We start from the raw sequence: 16,943 nt of genomic DNA, 5'->3' as shown, positions 1-16,943 counted from the left end.
GGGCAGAGAGGGAAATGTTACTCGTTTCACAGCAGCACTCGGACAGGAACTGCTGATGTGCACATGCTGCAAGTGTGGGGGTCAGGCAGAGGAGATGTGAGAAGCATGGCAAGAGAGGAAAAGGAAACAGAGTCACAGACAGAGGGAATGAAATGCATGGTATGTCCAAAAAGTACTTCTGGAGGATCTCTGTGTCCAGGTCAACTGATCCATCTGCTGAGATATTCCACCTAATGTTCAAACCTGGGACTCGATTTGCATCTACATACACTGGGCATTTAAATGAAATCTATTCCCTGTGGCTGTCACAGCATATAAGTAGAAGAACAAACCCACATCCCACAGGCCCCTCACTGCAGTTGGGCTGCATGTGAAAAAAAAAAAATTAAAAGTAAGGAAAAAAAAGGGGGAGGGGTAAAGGAAAATTAAAAATAAATTGTTTCAAAATAATGAAATTACTTCAGATGTTCAAGCCTGGCAGCATCCAAAGGTCTTGGGTTAAGGAATCTCTCATGCAGAGGGGTTTCTCTAGTGCCCACTCCTCATCCCTTTTGATAGCCTGAGTCTCAGTGCAGACTGGAACACCACCACCTACACTAAGCACCTTGATGGAGCAGATTAAACAGGAAAACATCTGTTTTATTTGGTCTTGGGAAGTCTATAAACTTTCCAGAAATAAAGGACAACTAAAAAAAAAACCCCTTTCCTCTCTAACAAGGCCGAAAGCTTCTATGTTTAAGTCTAGATTTTCTCCTTTGCTGCATCTCATGTGAAGGGCAAACATGACTTACTAAGGACACCACTTTGCCTTTAAACACCAAGGCCACAGAAGGAAGGACAAACACTTTGGCATGTGTCTGCCAAGGCAAGGGAGGGCATGTTCCCTCATGAACACCCCAACCACAGTGCCCTCAAGGGTGCCAACCTTCTGGAGGCTGTTGCTGTTGCTCAAGCTGTTTCTTCCTCTTTGCTTCAAGAACTGGGTTTTCATACTGTGTCTTCCGGTTGATGTGGCTGGAGATGAAAGAGAGCAGTAAATTAGGAAACCCTTTATGCAAACAGCAGGAATGAGGGCCAGGCATGAAACTCCTCTTTCTGAGGAAAGGAGTAAAACACCAAACAGACCCAACAGTAGTGAATGTGGAGCAAGGCTCACCTAGTCATGCCCAAAAGAGTATTTAGAAAACCAAGCAGATTCCACTATTGATACGATGTCTTGAGTAGGAATGGCTAATTCCATCAAACACATTAAAGTAGTGATCTATCTGTGAAAAATGAGATTAAAGCAGAAAAGGCATTCTGTCTGATAGCATTTTAAAAGACAGGCCTGTATCATCCCTGCTTTAATCAGATTCCCAGAGGTGCAATCATTCCCTGGCTCACCAAAGTTAAAAACAAACCAAACAAACCCCCACAACTGGTAATATCTGTCAGGGATCTGATCAATGCACACCGGGTGTCTGGAAAATATCTGCAGGGGTGCAGGCTATGAGCTGGGCTCCAAATGAATTAAAATCTATCTGGAACCAGCCATCAGCAAATACTCCCAGTGGAAACCAGGATTTGGTGAAGCTTCAGCCATACTCCTTAGGCAGCTTTCGATCAGTATGAGATGCTGAGAGCCAATGCTTCTTACCAGTCTCAGGAGAATGAAAAAAAGCAGCCCAGCCCCACCATGGCAGAAAAGCCATGCACTTTGCAAGAGGATCAACCATCTTATGAAACCAAGTGATGAACACTAGCCATAGATGTCAGATTGGTGCAGACAGGTCTGGGACTCTCTGCAGCTTATGGTCCATCAGCTGTGCAAGAGCCATTTTCAGTACTGATTTTCTGCAGCAGAGGAGCAGGGTAGACCTTAGAAAACTGTATCACCTTAAAGCCCATCTTTGTACCCAAAGCAAAGTTTACTATTAAGAACTTGCTATTATATTGTCTCCTATCCCATGTGTCTTTATAAAAAAAACCTAGAAACCCCCATATGAACAACCAACCAATTTTTCAGGTAATTGTGATAGAAGCACTCCAGAGACTTACATATAGAATTCTTTTTTCTGCTAAAGATCAATATTAAATCACTGGAAAAATATTTAACTAGTCAAATAAAAACAATTTAATGTGGTCTGTAAAAGATTTCTCATTTCAAGGTATTTTCAGAAGTTAAGAAAATTGATAACTACTTTAAAAATGATAGAAACTTTTTCGTGAGACAATTGTCTCTCAATAAAAACTATTATGCAATAACAGAGCGCCTGAATTGAAGGGACAGAGACAAATGCTAAAATTACAACCATCTTGCCAGCTTAGAGGCAGCACATAAAATAAAATTATGTCTTATTGCTGTTACTTTTAGATTTAATTCAATGAGTAAGGAGTGCCACAAAACTAATGGTCATGTATATATAAAGTGACAGGGAAAAATGCTGTAAAGACCTCTTGGCATGGTATTTAATAGCTGAAAAATATTCTTGATGTCTTTGGTAAATAAATGTCAAGCCTTAATTACACAGCTTGCTAACCCGGTTTCCCTAGGCACAGATGGTAGGGTCAGAAATGAGCCAAAGCAGAAAGAAACTGTATTCCATATCTGTTATGAGGACTATCGTAAGCCATCCTACTAGACAGCAGTATACACATAATTAAAAATTCATTTTATGGGGTCAGTGATGAAACAAAACTCAGACCTCTGGTTTCCCAAAGGAGTGATCGGACATCCAGATAAAGGAGAAGCTGTTCTGATTCCACTGAGAGTCCCATTAAACCTGTAATTCTATTCCCAACAACACAGCCTGGTGCAAGAACCTGTGCTGTGGCTGTTTGGTCACAGCAGCTTTGCATTCCTTCTTTTGAGTGTCTTCTGACACAACTGAATTGGTGGTGTGCTTTGTACACTCATATTTTGATCACTGCACACTTATTAATGTTCTCTAGATAGAAGTATTTTGTGAGATGTTGGGACTCCTGAACCCCAAATCTGGGTTGCTCCTGTCTTCCTTGAGCTCAACCCCCTCCCAGGGCACTCCTGGCTCCCTCGAGCCCACTCCTACTCCAGGATGGATGGGGAATGGCCAGGCAGGGCTGCCCTCTCTCCACCCCTATAGTATCCCCCAGCCTTTAAAGTACCAGGGTCTCCTCCTCCTTGGTATGAGATGCTCCCAGCAAAGCACAGAGCCTGCTGTGAGGAAAACCTTCCCCCAGCAGCCACACCAGAACCAGGGACCAGCACTTACTCTACATAGTAGACACCATATACGGGATCCTCAATTTTCTCCCAACCAGCAGGCAACTCTGGAAATAGAAAAAGCATTACTGAAGCCTCCAGTGCAGTTTTTCTCTGACAGGCAGCTGCAAAACTCATCAGTAGCTCAGACTTCACTTCAGACACTTTTCAGAATGATCACAGCCTCCTTTGAAAGGCTGGCACAGCATGGCACCAACATCCCAGCCTGTGCTCCCTGGGCCCCACTGGGAAGATGCTCATTTCAGTGGATTTTTTATTTGCTTTTTGCATTAAATGAGCAAACGCTCAATAAATATCCTTTCTGGGCATGTCTCAAGCACCCTCCTGGTTTCACCACCGTGGGCAGTGGCTCTGGCTGGAGCACTGCAGGGGAAATTAAAGCAGGCAACAAGCCAGAGGCATTTTAACACCAGCCTATGAAGGTGGGTGAGACTGTGGCAAGCAATTGTAGTCCACTCACAGAGACCACTTTCATCTCCTATACCACGGCAGAGCCACTTATGCTCACCACTGCTGAAAACAGGTTTTTCTTACTCCTTTCTTTGGGATTTGCATTGCTCAGCCATGAGGACAACAGAAAATGCATCTTGCAAACAGGACAAGGTGAATTTAACATGAACACCCAGCATATAGAACTGCCCCCAAGTGGGGCTGGCACACATAGATCTATTTCACTGCATAACATTTAATGGAAGAACACATATTGCCATAATAACACATATTTCCTTTTTTAATTAGCATAATTAACAAAAAACAGTTCTGAAAATGAAATTAACATTTGGAAATATATCCACTTTTGGTCCTACTGATTTTCTTGACTGTATACAGTACTTTCCATTTTATTAGTAAATGTAATAAAATCCCTTCATTATCCAACTGAGGGTTATTAAAGCTGCATATATTACTTAAGGGCCTGATCCTTGTGCCACTCATTTAAGCATAATGTTCCCATTGGCTGTGAGTAATGAAATAATCATCCTATTAATACAAGTGGGGTGTTTGTGTAAAACTGAGAACCAACTCAGAAAAAGGCTCCACCACACCACGGACTGTGCACATGTAGTCCCACAGACTCTGCATATTCATTTAAAATTTTAAAAAAGCAACACTGTTGGATAACACAAGATAAAATACCCCATGCAAAGTAATTCCTCATAATTTATCATGAAATAGTCAAGACTGATAGCAATCGATGTTTGTTTATTATCAAATGCAAAGACTTATTTTCATTAATGGCATCAATTGCTGAGCCAATACAATCAACAATGGCCCATTAATTAGAATAATATTGCCATAAGGATAGAAATATCTCCAGACTGGAGAGGAACAGAATCTATACAAACACACATGGACTAATTACTCAAAGTTTATGTTTGTGTTCAGAATTGGCTGGAGATCAGATGAAATCGATTTTCATGCGTTTTGCTCCACATGTCCCTTATTTGCAGACAAAAGGTAGGTTTTCCATTCTTATCATTATTTTATCCTTATTGAGTTTAACATCTTTGGATTCCTTGAGACATAAGCCATTAAATGCAAGCCAATGCTAACTTTTGGGCATGAAAAAACTCCTTAACTTTATCAGCAGATCAAGTGCTTCAGGAACAGGTCTTCCTTTACACCCTGCAAGTGTATGTGAGAAAAATTCAGAAAGCTAGAGGCCAATCTTGAAAGTCTTTTCACAAAGGGAACTCTCAGGTTTGCAAAGGACTCTTATAACGTGAAAACACGGTGGGACTGGCTTACAGATTTTCAGTACAAGTAAATTAAAAGACCTAGCGTGTGATTGGGAAAATAACAAGTTGTGGCAGCCATTTAGCTTGTTGCACTATGGTGAAAGTAGAACGGTAAAGGGACCATGCTGGGGTGGAAGAAAAACAAAAACTCAGTGAGGGAGGGGGAATCAATGCACAAATGCCTTCAAATGAGTTTTTTACCAGCTTTCCTGATAGATATATTTTGTCTATTTTGGACTATTAAGTGCTTTTTATTTTAAAAGTTTAGGCAAAAATTTTTTTTGCTTCTCTTCTGCCACAAAAGACTTTGCTATTTTTTTCTCTTTTAAAGCATTTTCACGAGGCTCAGAAAAACAGCATTTTCCTAACCCCAAAAATGGCATTATGCCAAAATCTCTTCAGTTTACTGTCTCTGCAGCTTTCCATTTAAAGAACACATCTCTCCGTTTTCAGATGTAACAACATACAAAACTTCAGCTTTTAACACATTTCTTGTTGATTACGTAGATGCACTTTCTGACTTCTACAAGCTTCTGGAAGTTCTCTACAGCAAAAAGCAATATTCTCCATATCCATGTTGCACAGTAGCTTCTTAGATGCTTTAAATTATTCATCCCCCTTCTCTATCTCTTCTGCCAAACTGAAGATGACCCAGAGCATTACATTTTTCTCACAAATATGAGATTTTCAAAAACATTTTGCGTCATTAGGAGCCTCAGTGAGCCATATGGTTTTTATTTTGGTATGTGTATGCAGCACCTTGCAGTCCCAGAGCATTTGTGAGCAGGTAAATTCAATGGACAAGTATCTAATTTCACAGTTTTAAAGCCTGGGGTAAATACATGGATTCCTACTGAGATGCTCTAGTATCCTGCTCTACATACAGAGGGGCTGGATGAATTCCTAAAACATTATTTCTCCAATCACCAGGTACTTCAGTTGCATCCCTGCATCACTATGAAGGAGCTGGAGAGGACCTCACCACACTCAGCTCTTGCTGCTCTCTGCAAGGCCAGGATGGGGGTCTGCCCATGAACATGTTAAATTCTACTCTAAAGGTAAATTTCAGTGTTCTTTTGTTCAACCTTCTGTTCAGAAGAGGTGGCCTATTAATCCATATTCAGCATACATCTTGAAAAACAAGAAGCTTTGCAAATGCCTGAATTTTTAATTTCTTTATGTCCAGAACAGAAACTGTTGATGAGCTAAGGAGCTAAATATCTGTCACCAACCAGTTCATTCTAACCATGAGTTTCCCTTCCTAATGCTGCTGCAACGAATTGAGTAATTTGAAAATGTCTTTCTTTACACTACAACATTTCAACACTCAGTTCAACAGTGTATTGACAGGCTGTGAGCTCAATAGTTTATCTGCATTAAAACAAAGGGAACATCTCGTGATGTTTGAGCAAAACACTTGTGTACGTAAGTGCCTGCAGAACTGGGGTCAGGCTTATCAATTAATGAGTTTCCCTCTATTTTTTCAGTCCTCCTCTTGCACTAGATCCTGATAGCACACTGAAAGAAGGGGTCATTTCTAATTAATTACTGCCTCTATATTTGCTTTTTCAATCCTCCCTCTCATTTTTAGTCACCATTTGTGAAGACCTTCATGAGAACCTTTTGCAGGTTGTTGGTGTGCATCCACCTACTTCTGATGTTACTTGGTCTGCTGTGAATTATGTGTATGAGCTGCACATAACACTCATGTACCACTACAGAGACTGGTTTCTTCTTTAAATGGTCATTTCTTTCAAATACTTGCTCTAAAAGAAGTTAGGCCTCTAACATTATTCCTGGAGCAGTGTTAAAAGTCTATTGCTGGCTGCTGATGCCATACCTATCACACAGAAGCAGGGAGCAGAATACTCTTACTTGCAAGTCATTAGAGAAACCAGAGGTTAATTCTCCAGTAATACAATTCCTCCAGTACACAGAACTATGAAGTGTAAGTATAGCCCTTTTAAAAAGCAATAATAGTCCTAGTGGAAATAAAATCCTACACAACCTCTTATCTTTTCAGTTTTCTGAGTGCACTGGAGCATAGCTGAGCAGAAATAACAACTACCTCCACCATCAGTATAAACACAATGAGCACCGCTGAGATTAGATATCAAGACAGCATCCTGCACAAAAAGAAGCAGCAAATAAAAGTGTACCACATCACTGAAAATCATCTGTTTATAAAATCACCAACTGAGGCAAAATCTTCAGCTGCTTCATTCACAAGCTTAGCAGAAGCATCCAATGGAATACTTAAACTTTCTAAATCACGCTCAGGGTTCTATTGTCTGGGAAATATCTTTGGCTCCAGTGAAAAAGCATCATTAGCTACTTGATTTCAACTTCAGCATCTATTTGCTTTTTCCTGGATGCCAAAGAAAAAGCCCCCAACTTTGGCACGATCCAGGAGGAAGCGGCTTGAACCAACTTTGCAAGATTAGGGCCCTCTAGCTTTCTTCAGACTCTGAATCAGTAAGAAAACCACCACAGATCTCAAGCTAGCCAAAGATTAATGCTCTGTGTGCTAGTGAAGTTTTGCTGACAAATTACGCTTGTTGAAATAAAAAAAACTGAAAGATGCAAAATGATACAAAGGAGAAAGTAAGTAATTAAAGGCTTAAAACAGTGCAGTTGAAGTCAAACATCAAAACGAGAGATGGATGATTTACCTAGTTCACTGTCCAGTTCCTCCGTGTGTACCCCTTCTTCTCCAAGGGAAGAGCAGTAAATGAGATAGAAAAAATTAAAAGAAAAATTCAGATACCAGCACCAAGCAAGAAATTCCCTACAGCAAACAGCAGAACCGGCACTAATTTTCTACAGACCAAGCCCAAGCTTTCCATTTATCACACTTCAGTGATCAGAATATTGATGGATCTGATGAAGGTAATGAAAGAACTGGTTCTTGCACTCTCAAAACATCTGTATCAATGGACTACTTCCATGTCATGGTTTGATATGGCAAAATCATGCATTTGTGTTGTTCTCACTGCAGTGAGGCTTCTCCCTCAGATCTCTGCATCCGACCTTCACAATCCATTCCATAGACACATGGATCCATCAGAAGGCCAGACCTGAATACTAACAAAGAAATCTGAGAGGAAAACCTTGCATCTAAACAAGGACTAATGCAGCAAGGTTTTCAACAAAGTACCTAAATTTATGTACATACAGGGTCCAAATGACTTCACTGTCCTACTCAGATGATTTAAGACAGACATGAAGTGAAGTGCCTTGTTTAACTGGAGGCACAGACCCACAAGACAGTCCAGATGCACTGGTGAGAGATATATAGGAATGCACCAGTTTAGCAGGGCACCTGGGACAAAGATCACATAATTTTTCAAAGACACAAAGCCATCAATATTCGCTGTTGCTCCATTTATCATTATCTGCTCCATATTCATAAGTTAACAGTGACACAGATGATTAAAGTATTGCTTAGCCTATAAATAATAATAATGCAGTCTGAAAATGAAAGATGGTGACAAAAACAGAACAAAGATGGTAAAAACAATCTTGGACCTAATACAGCAAAGTTTAAGCCACATAAATGAATGACAGAAGCAACAGAAAATGCAGAGTCACAATATTGCTTAGGAAAATCTGGACACCCAAAAAACCACTTCTACGACCTGTTTGCGAAATATTCTACCAAAACAGTTGTTTGGGACCATTGGTGTGAAATACAAATTGCAATTTCCTTTGATACCCTAAACAACTGGAAACAAGCAAAAACTTGTTAGGCACACATATCCTGATGAAGCAAAAACACAAAGCAACCGCAACCAAACAAATCTGAAACGACATCTAACATTTATAAAATCCACAAACAGGATGGGATTGAGCCTGACAACTCACATGCACACACACCAAACAAAACAGAGGAGTCATCCCACTGACTTCAGTGGAATGACACCTAGCACTGATCCTTGCCAAAAACTGTCCAGCTTCTATGATACAGAAAAACTAACCTTTTCACCAGTTTGGGTTTTGAATTATATTATTCTTATGTGCTAAGCAAGATCAGAGCAGCCAAGTAAAGCAGTGCAGTGCACTGCTGTAACTATGAAGCAACTAGTTTAACTACTGAGTGTTAAAAATATCCATTAATGAGCAACTTGGTGAATGAAGTGAAGGGGTGTGTGGGAAGATGAAATTAGCTGATTTTAAGGAGTTGGTAAACAAAAATGCCACTACTCCACAAAATTATGAACTCGATGAAATACAATACTACCAGCTGTATGTTTCTAATCCCAACAAAATAAATTATTCCAATGTTTGCTTTACAATTGCTAAAAGGACAAGAGAAAGACTTTCTCTTCTGTGAGGAGACCTAAAACTGTTTAACAGAGGAGTCTGGCCACCTGTTGCAGCCTTATCCTACCAGTTGCTCCTCGCCCCGACTCAGAGCACAGCATGGGGCACACTGACCCACAGGGGCACGTGCCACCTGTTGGCATCACAAGGGACACAGATATAGTGGGAGTCTGGCTGGTAGAGAAAGCCAGGACAGAAATGGTCTTTCAGGGAAAACTATCCTCTGAAAGAGGAACACGCTGAGACTCAGCAACTTCCTCTTTAAATTCCCAGCAATGCTTAAGTGTAAGGAGGAGGGAGCTTTGCCTGCATAGGTTATTATTTAAGTTTGTTCCAGTTATGGTGACCCACTGACATACTCATTTGCAGAGGCAGAGCAAGGCCTTCCCTAAACCAGCTCCTTCTGCTCGCTCCTTGACAAATGATGTCAGTTGCCAAGGACCCGAAACAGGCACAGCTCTGTTTTTGCCTGGGCTTTGTACATCAATGTGGTTTGAGGGTATGTTGCACTGTGCACTAGGAAGTTGGTGACCTGCTTCATCCCAGCAGCCAAGGCTGCCCAGGTGAATTCTCACATCATACAAAATCTGCCACGTGAAAGGAAGCAGAAAACTGCACATGCAAAAATAGTAACAGTAGCTCTGGAGGCCAGAGTTGAACCTGCCAGTGAAAAGGGAGTGAGGTGATTCATTTCTGAAGAAAACCTGTAACTCATACTGAAGTGACTGACATCAGCAGGAGGTTAAACATATTATGAAAACTGATTTTACAAGGACAGTACCAACACTAATGAAGTAAACCCTTCCATTTTTAAGACATTTCTACCATGAGAGCATTGTGGTAGCCAAAACTATGCAGTTAAATACCATCATCTTTCTTGGTTAGTAGAGCAAAATTTCCAAAACAGGTTTTCCCAAACATTTTTCTCAGAATTCCTTTTATCTTCCAGTACCTCTCAAAGGATGCAGGGAAAGAACCTCCTTTAACAGTCCTGCATGTGGCTGCTCTAAATTGGACAGTGGCTTGCATTTCCAACATCTCAAGGAATACAAAATCTTATCAGTGTAAATTTTCAGTATCAAAGACCTACACTTTTTTATGGAATTTGTTTTCAGCAATCCTAACACTACTCAGGCTGTCAGAATTTAACAGGAGAAATGAAGCAATTGAGTTATTTCTGCTCACACAAGGAAATAACAACATAACTCATTCAACCCATTTAAGCAGGTGGTTGAAGCGTATCGCAATGGATCAAGCAGAGACCCAGTCGCTCCCTCCTACACAGGGATCCAAGGAGCAAGTACATTAGACAGCTTTGAGTCTTGTCCAGCATCAGTGACTTCTCAAATGCCTTTGCAAAAACAGAGGCTTCTTACTTGTAGCACCTCCTTGATTTTCATTAAATTATCTGCCATCTCAATGGTTATTTTACATCCACAGTGAATCTACAACAAATAATGGATTTTGCCTCTATGCACTTAGTAATAAAGCTTTTTTTTAAAAAAAATATCTTTCTGAACTCAGATTATTAGAGAGAAGGGAAAAGAAGAAAGTCACCTAGAAATGGACCAAACACATTATTATTTCACCATTTTTAGTCTCTTACCATCATCTTCACATTCTTCTAGAGGCTTCTGCTGTTTGTTCAGGCACCGTGGATCTAGCCAAGACGTTGTTTTTGTGTTATGGCTGGAAACCAAAAATGGAAATATGACCTTTGTTAATAATCCGGAGCTGAAGTATCCATGACATAAAAGTATATAACCTCCTTATTATTCAACACACACGAAGGCATACTTTTGATTCAAAGAACAGCTCTACAATTTGATGTTTTGCAAACTAGTCTACCAAACCACAAGAACTTTGGCATTGAAAACATAAAGGTAAAAAGTGGCAATATACAAATCAGCCTTCCCAATCAGAGGGAGGCATGTGAAAGCTTCAGTATTATCATATAAATTTCCAAACTTCTGGTTTTGATGGCTTGTTTTTTTTAATTGCAGGAGCTGTCTCTGAGCCAGAGACAGAAGCTTCCCTTCCTTCTTAAACTATGCAGTAACCTTTGTTCCTACAAAAGACCTTTGACACATCTAGAGTTGACCCAAGCATTAGTCAAAAGCAGTTTCCAGTGAAAACTTTATAAATACAGAAATAAAAATGTTGTGCCAAAGCCTTTGATGGAAGTTGAGCAGCTTTACTTTCAAGTCTTCCTTTCTACAAGTCCCCTGACAGTATCATGATGCCAGTCCTAGCAGTGAAGGCTGCATAGTAAACAGGCTTGAAATACATTTTTCTAGAATTTATTTTCTCCTGTACTCTGATTTGCATAAACAGACAATCTGGTAATATAATACCTCTTCTACAACCTGATGTCATCTTAGAAATAACCTGCAAAGATATCCCTCCAGTCCCTGAGGTATCACTTGTCTAGCTTAGCCTTTAGCACCGCTTAACAGTTTTAAGTTTCAATACCGTAGTAATGCTATTTACTTCTCTTTCAAGGTCTCAAAGAGGTTTACAAACTGAACTTTAGCCTCATAACAGTCTCATGAGGGCTCTGTAATGAGGGCCACGATCCCTAAGGAACTAAGAACCGACCAGCAAACTTGTACTGCAAGAAAAGGGGACTGCCCTGCTTCTGGGATCTGAGTGAGTAAATAAAAGGTCCTTGTTTTACACATCCTACTACCCAGCCCTCCCAAGGCAGGATGAGCAAATGTGTTTAATCCTTATGTCTGCTTCAGAGCAATTAATCGCCAACTAGAAAACTGAATGGCAGAAATTCAGCAAGTCAGGCAAATTAACAGCAATAAAGCAGAGGGGGTCTGCCAACTTATAAATAATCAAGCCTGTAGTCTGGCTGAGAAGGAGGGCGGTGGGAGGAGAGCAATAGAATATTTGCATATTTCTTGCAATTTTGTCTCGCTAACCAAAGACTCACAACAGTATAGTTTGCTGAGGCACAGAAAATTTAGCTAAACACCTTTCAGATCATACACTCAGAGGGACAGGATTGTGTTAGACCTGCAACATGCACAGATCTACACACACTGTAACAACGGACTGGGATAAGCTGGGTAATGAAGATCCCAATTAAAGCACAAGAGAAACATATCTCAAAAGCCAAATTGCTTCAGCTACAACACATCAGGACTGGCTATCTGACACACAGTTCTGGCTCCACTGGACCTGCACCGGTTCTGTGCAAGCAGCTCAGGTGCTCCCATGCTGTTCCCTTCAGCACCTTGACTTGATACTCAAAATGCCATAGACATTGTTGCAGACATCTGAGCCAATCTGGGTCTGCACAGCTCATTAGCTCGCTCTCTTAATTTGATACAAATCAAACCAAATGGTTTCCAGGCTCAGGGTGTCCTTAGAATTAATAGAACTGCAGTCATTCAGTGCTGCATCCACACTAACACGTTTGTGCACAAAATCAGCCCCATGTGAATGTTTCCTCAAACTGGTCAACCTGCACTGTCTGGAGGGAGCAGCTGGTGCCACCTGAGCTTCACATCGGACAGGCAGTTGTGTATGCAGGCTATGTTTTCCAACCACATATATAATTCCCCTGCAAAAGGTCTGACACATTACTTAAGGTGCTACAGTCCTGCATTGCTAAGAGAACATGCATAGGAAATACAGCAGCCATGGGGATGGGTTTGGGAAAATCAGTGGCAGCAGCCACACCCCTGACTAAAGCACCTGTAAGGAAGGACAGCAGGGGCCCATATGGGGTCAAAGAGGGGAGCAACTGACTGCTTGGGCAGCATTTAGTGCTCATCATCTGTCCACTTCCAGGGAGGAAAATGACAGGCTGGATGGGCTATTACTCAGGCTGTGTTCTATATATAAAGGCCAGAAAGTACGTCAAAGAACAAGGCACCCTGAGGACACAGTGAGGGGTACAATGCCCTGTTGGCCTAACATACACATTTCAGTTTCATCTGATGACAATTAGCATTGCGCCTTCCTGACTTTGGCTTGCACTAGGGGATTGGTGGAGCCTCTTCAGGTAATTGAGAATGCCCTGGGAAATGGCCTTTTTTACATCAGCCCTCTCCCAGGTGGTGAAGGGCTGCTGCAATGCTCTCAGTCTTTGCAGTACCTCAGATCTTCTGGCACTCTAATGTGTTCCCTTGCCACTGCAGCCAAGGGAAAACCTGCTCTGATGAACCTTTTCATGGCTCTGTCCAAAAGTCCCCTCTCCTGATGATGAGGCAGGACTGTTGCCCTTACTGTCCTGATCCCACACAGCTCTCCAGAGCACCATAGGGACAATTAGCAGAGAAGGTTCTTCTAAACTAACCAGCCACTAGCTTCTGGTACACAGATCACAGGTTCTACAACTGCATTAAACAGACCATCAAATCCAAAATCAATTCCTCACCCCCTCCTCTACTTTGGCAGCTAAGGGCTTTAGTTTCAAAGGCTAATTGAATGTTAATGTCTAGCTAGGCTCTATGCAAGAAATCTCTTCCACTAATAGGTCCTATTTTACAATAAATTTAGACAAGTATAATTAGAGACTATTATTTATGGAATGAAAAAATCAATATCATCATAAAACTGCTGACAGCACTCAGCTCTTAGGCAAAGACTGCAGAGCATGAGGTACTTGTGTTCCAAACTTACTGTGCCTACTCTGCACTGAGCTACTCCTTCTGCAAATCGCTAGAGCACATGAACACATTTGGCCCATTTGCACTCATGAGGGGACAACACACACACACACAGTCCATCCTTGGCTCTGCTGCTGCCTCACACAGGAACTGGAGGAATCCCCTCCTCTGCATTATGCACAGAGGCAGGCACCAGAAATTAAGTCTCAGCCCTTTCAATTAGGAGCTTTCATTCCACCCATGAAAACAACTGGCCCGTATTTTATAAGTGTCTGTTGCTTTTGTAACTACCCTCATAAAGCAAGCAATTCCCACTGCCTTTGAACTCGGGAGTAATTGGGATGTTAATCCAATCAGGAAAAGCAAACCCCCTTCCAAAGCAGTAAAAAGAACTAACAGCTCTGCACCATAACTGTATACACTAAATATTTAATACACACACACACACACACAAAATGTATCCATGGAGGTTTACTTAAGCCCAGAGAGAAAGAGAGAAAAGGAATTAGAACAAAAAAAAAATGCACTTTACTCTATAAAATAGACTTCTCCGTTCTCGGTGTAGGCCATCTCCCAGTTTTCCGGCAGAGGACCTAGGTTATCCTCGGCAGAAGGAGGTAGGTATTGAGGGAGGTTCTGAGATGGTTCCGTGGTGGGAACGTTGGTGTGGCTATCAATCACAGACGGTGGGGCTGTCTCTCTTATGATATGCACGTTATGCTCGTCCTGGTCACCAGACTCTGCTGTAGAATAAACAAGCACAGATAAAAGCAAAAATCAGCCTTTTCTCCTCCTATTTGCTCTCCCAGGTTTCTCCTCACAGTTTTCCTCTCCTAGCTTTTTTAATTCACAAGACACAGCAACAGATGAACTGAGGGCAGAGCCTCAACAGTCTTTTTGCCAGCAGGGATGAGCTTGCTTTGCCCACACACTGCCAGCCAGACCCTTGCCAAACAAATCAGGAGCTGTGATCAGCTCCTGTGTTCGCTCTCACAGGCCCTGCTGAGGTACCAAATTCATCCAAGCTGTCTGAGGCCAGGGCTCACTGATGTAGATGAGTTCAATGGGCTTTTGAGCAGGCTTACAGGTTCACTCCTGCAGTGCCAATTGTGGGATAGGGATTAGGAGAGTAAAATTTCCTGTTTGAAGAATGATCAAAAGGGGAGATTTTTACAAGCGCAAAAGATTGCCAGAAGCTCCAAGTCACCAAGCTAATGGTGAACGTCTGCAGTGCAGTGAGTTACTTTAAATTAAAAATTAAAATGGATGTCAGCACTGCATGATGTGTCCACATGTTGCTGCTCACTAGTGCCTGTTCTTGCTGTCTGAGGAGGTTTACTCCAAGACACATCACTGCATCCTTCCAGTCAAAGTCAGTCCAGGAGTATTTTATGATGTATCCAGCCATTCTCCCTCTAAAGAAACATTTCTGATGCTTGTATCCATGCAGCTTTGAGCTGTATACAGGAAATACTGTTGCTCATTCCCTCCACCCCTAACCCAGTGAACAGGTCTGCGCCACTAAGCCTTCACAGAGAGGTTTTGGCAACAATGGACAAATTCTAAAATTAACCCTCTGTCTACCAAAGGGATTTGCTCTGTTTGTTTCTTGAAGGTGTTGAAAATTTATGGCAGTATGTCCCCGAGAACACCAGCACAACCAGCAGTCAACACACTGAGCAAAAGACTGAAAGATCAGTGTCACCCTCTGCCAAGTCCCCAAGGAGTGGAACTGAAAGGGTTCCATAGACAGGACCTCACCCCTGCTCTCCAGACCAGAGACCATGGACATCCTCTACTCACATGCCCCAGCCTTGGAAATAGCTTCTGCACTATTCTAGCCTGTGTGCTGCCATTACCAAAAGACAAGATACTGAACATAATAAGCCAAGAGAACCAGGAAGGAATATATCTATACCAGTACTCTCAGTGCCTGCTTTCCAGCCTTCCTGGCACTGGATATTTTTAGGTAGAAGATGACAAGATAAAGAAGCATGAATGAATCATTGCCAGCTTAAAACTGAGAGTATAAACATGCCAAAATCTGGAAAACACAAGTCATCAAGAGGTCTTCTAGAGAAGCAGGAGCATTTTAACATGACTAGCACACTTACATGTGTAATAAGCATAAGGAATCACTTTGGTATACAAGAAATAACTCTTCTCTTGATTCTGTGCCCATTTAATGAAGGCAAGGGGCCAGGGTGTGATAACGTTGTGACAAATGAGCTGCATCTTCCAGTATTTCATCTTGTGAAGGGAAAAAAAAGGAAGAGAAATGATGCTCAAGTTACTTCAGGGGCACCAAACTGAGATGGGCAGTAAGGAAATCCAACAGCATCTGCCACCAGCTTCCTCCTAAAATCAGATCTCCTGTGACAAAGGCTGAAGCTGCTGCCATGTCACAACATGTGAGAAACCACCCTCAGTACAAAATTTTGTAAAGGAGCTGACAAGCAGAGACAGACACTGCAGCCTGGGAGGAACCAGGCCAACCAGGAGTGATTTGGGTTGGAATTGTGCAGCAGGTACCAGCCAAACAGGGCACAACCTTCCAAGCCATTCAAGTTTGGCCAAAGAGGTCCAAAAATAATCTCCGCCTAGAGCCTTTTAAAGTTCTGTAGAGATGTTAGAGCCAGAGCCTTGGCAGGTAGGGACTGGCATGACATCTCCTCTGACTCATTAGAGGCTGGGAAGGAAGATTGTCATGGTGATAGGAAGAGATCAGAGGACAAAGGACCTAGTGCCAGTAGTGGTGAACACCCACAGCTGCAAAGACTTGAAGATGTGGATAATGCTACTTGCCCAGCACCTGTCTCAAACGGAGCCCAGAATGTGAATTCAGTGCTTGAAACTGAGCTGAGGAAGCAATGCTCCAAGTACTAACAAATACTAGAACTGAGGACATGTAGAAAAGCTCTTGCCCCTTCGTAGCTTCATAAATTTCTAGTTGATTTCTGTGGAAATTCAGTGGATATCCAACATTGTTTTGCTCTGAATCTGCCAGAAAAGCACTTG

At 41.8% G+C, this 16,943-nt stretch overlaps 1 protein-coding gene across 19 annotated transcripts in view; it reads right to left on the bottom strand.

Moving 5' to 3' along the window:
- Positions 1 to 16,943, bottom strand: part of MAGI1 (membrane associated guanylate kinase, WW and PDZ domain containing 1) — a 336,793-nt gene that overhangs the window by 59,587 nt on the left and 260,263 nt on the right. For 8 of the 19 annotated variants that reach the window (XM_071550294.1, XM_071550297.1, XM_071550298.1 and 5 more), the window contains exons 5-9: positions 14,458 to 14,668; positions 10,907 to 10,989; positions 7,650 to 7,688; positions 3,231 to 3,288; positions 926 to 1,014 (exon numbers count right to left, since the gene is read on the bottom strand). In XM_071550294.1, the coding sequence (XP_071406395.1) occupies positions 926 to 1,014; positions 3,231 to 3,288; positions 7,650 to 7,688; positions 10,907 to 10,989; positions 14,458 to 14,668 (480 nt within the window). The remainder of the gene's footprint in view (positions 1 to 925; positions 1,015 to 3,230; positions 3,289 to 7,649; positions 7,689 to 10,906; positions 10,990 to 14,457; positions 14,669 to 16,943) is intronic. The other 11 variants (XM_071550299.1, XM_071550303.1, XM_071550305.1 and 8 more) reach the window with 4 other exon arrangements.

The sequence above is a fragment of the Pithys albifrons genome, chromosome 3, assembly GCF_047495875.1.
Source record: "Pithys albifrons albifrons isolate INPA30051 chromosome 3, PitAlb_v1, whole genome shotgun sequence".
Lineage (NCBI taxonomy): Eukaryota > Metazoa > Chordata > Aves > Passeriformes > Thamnophilidae > Pithys > Pithys albifrons.
This window is presented reverse-complemented; position numbering and strand designations above follow the sequence as displayed.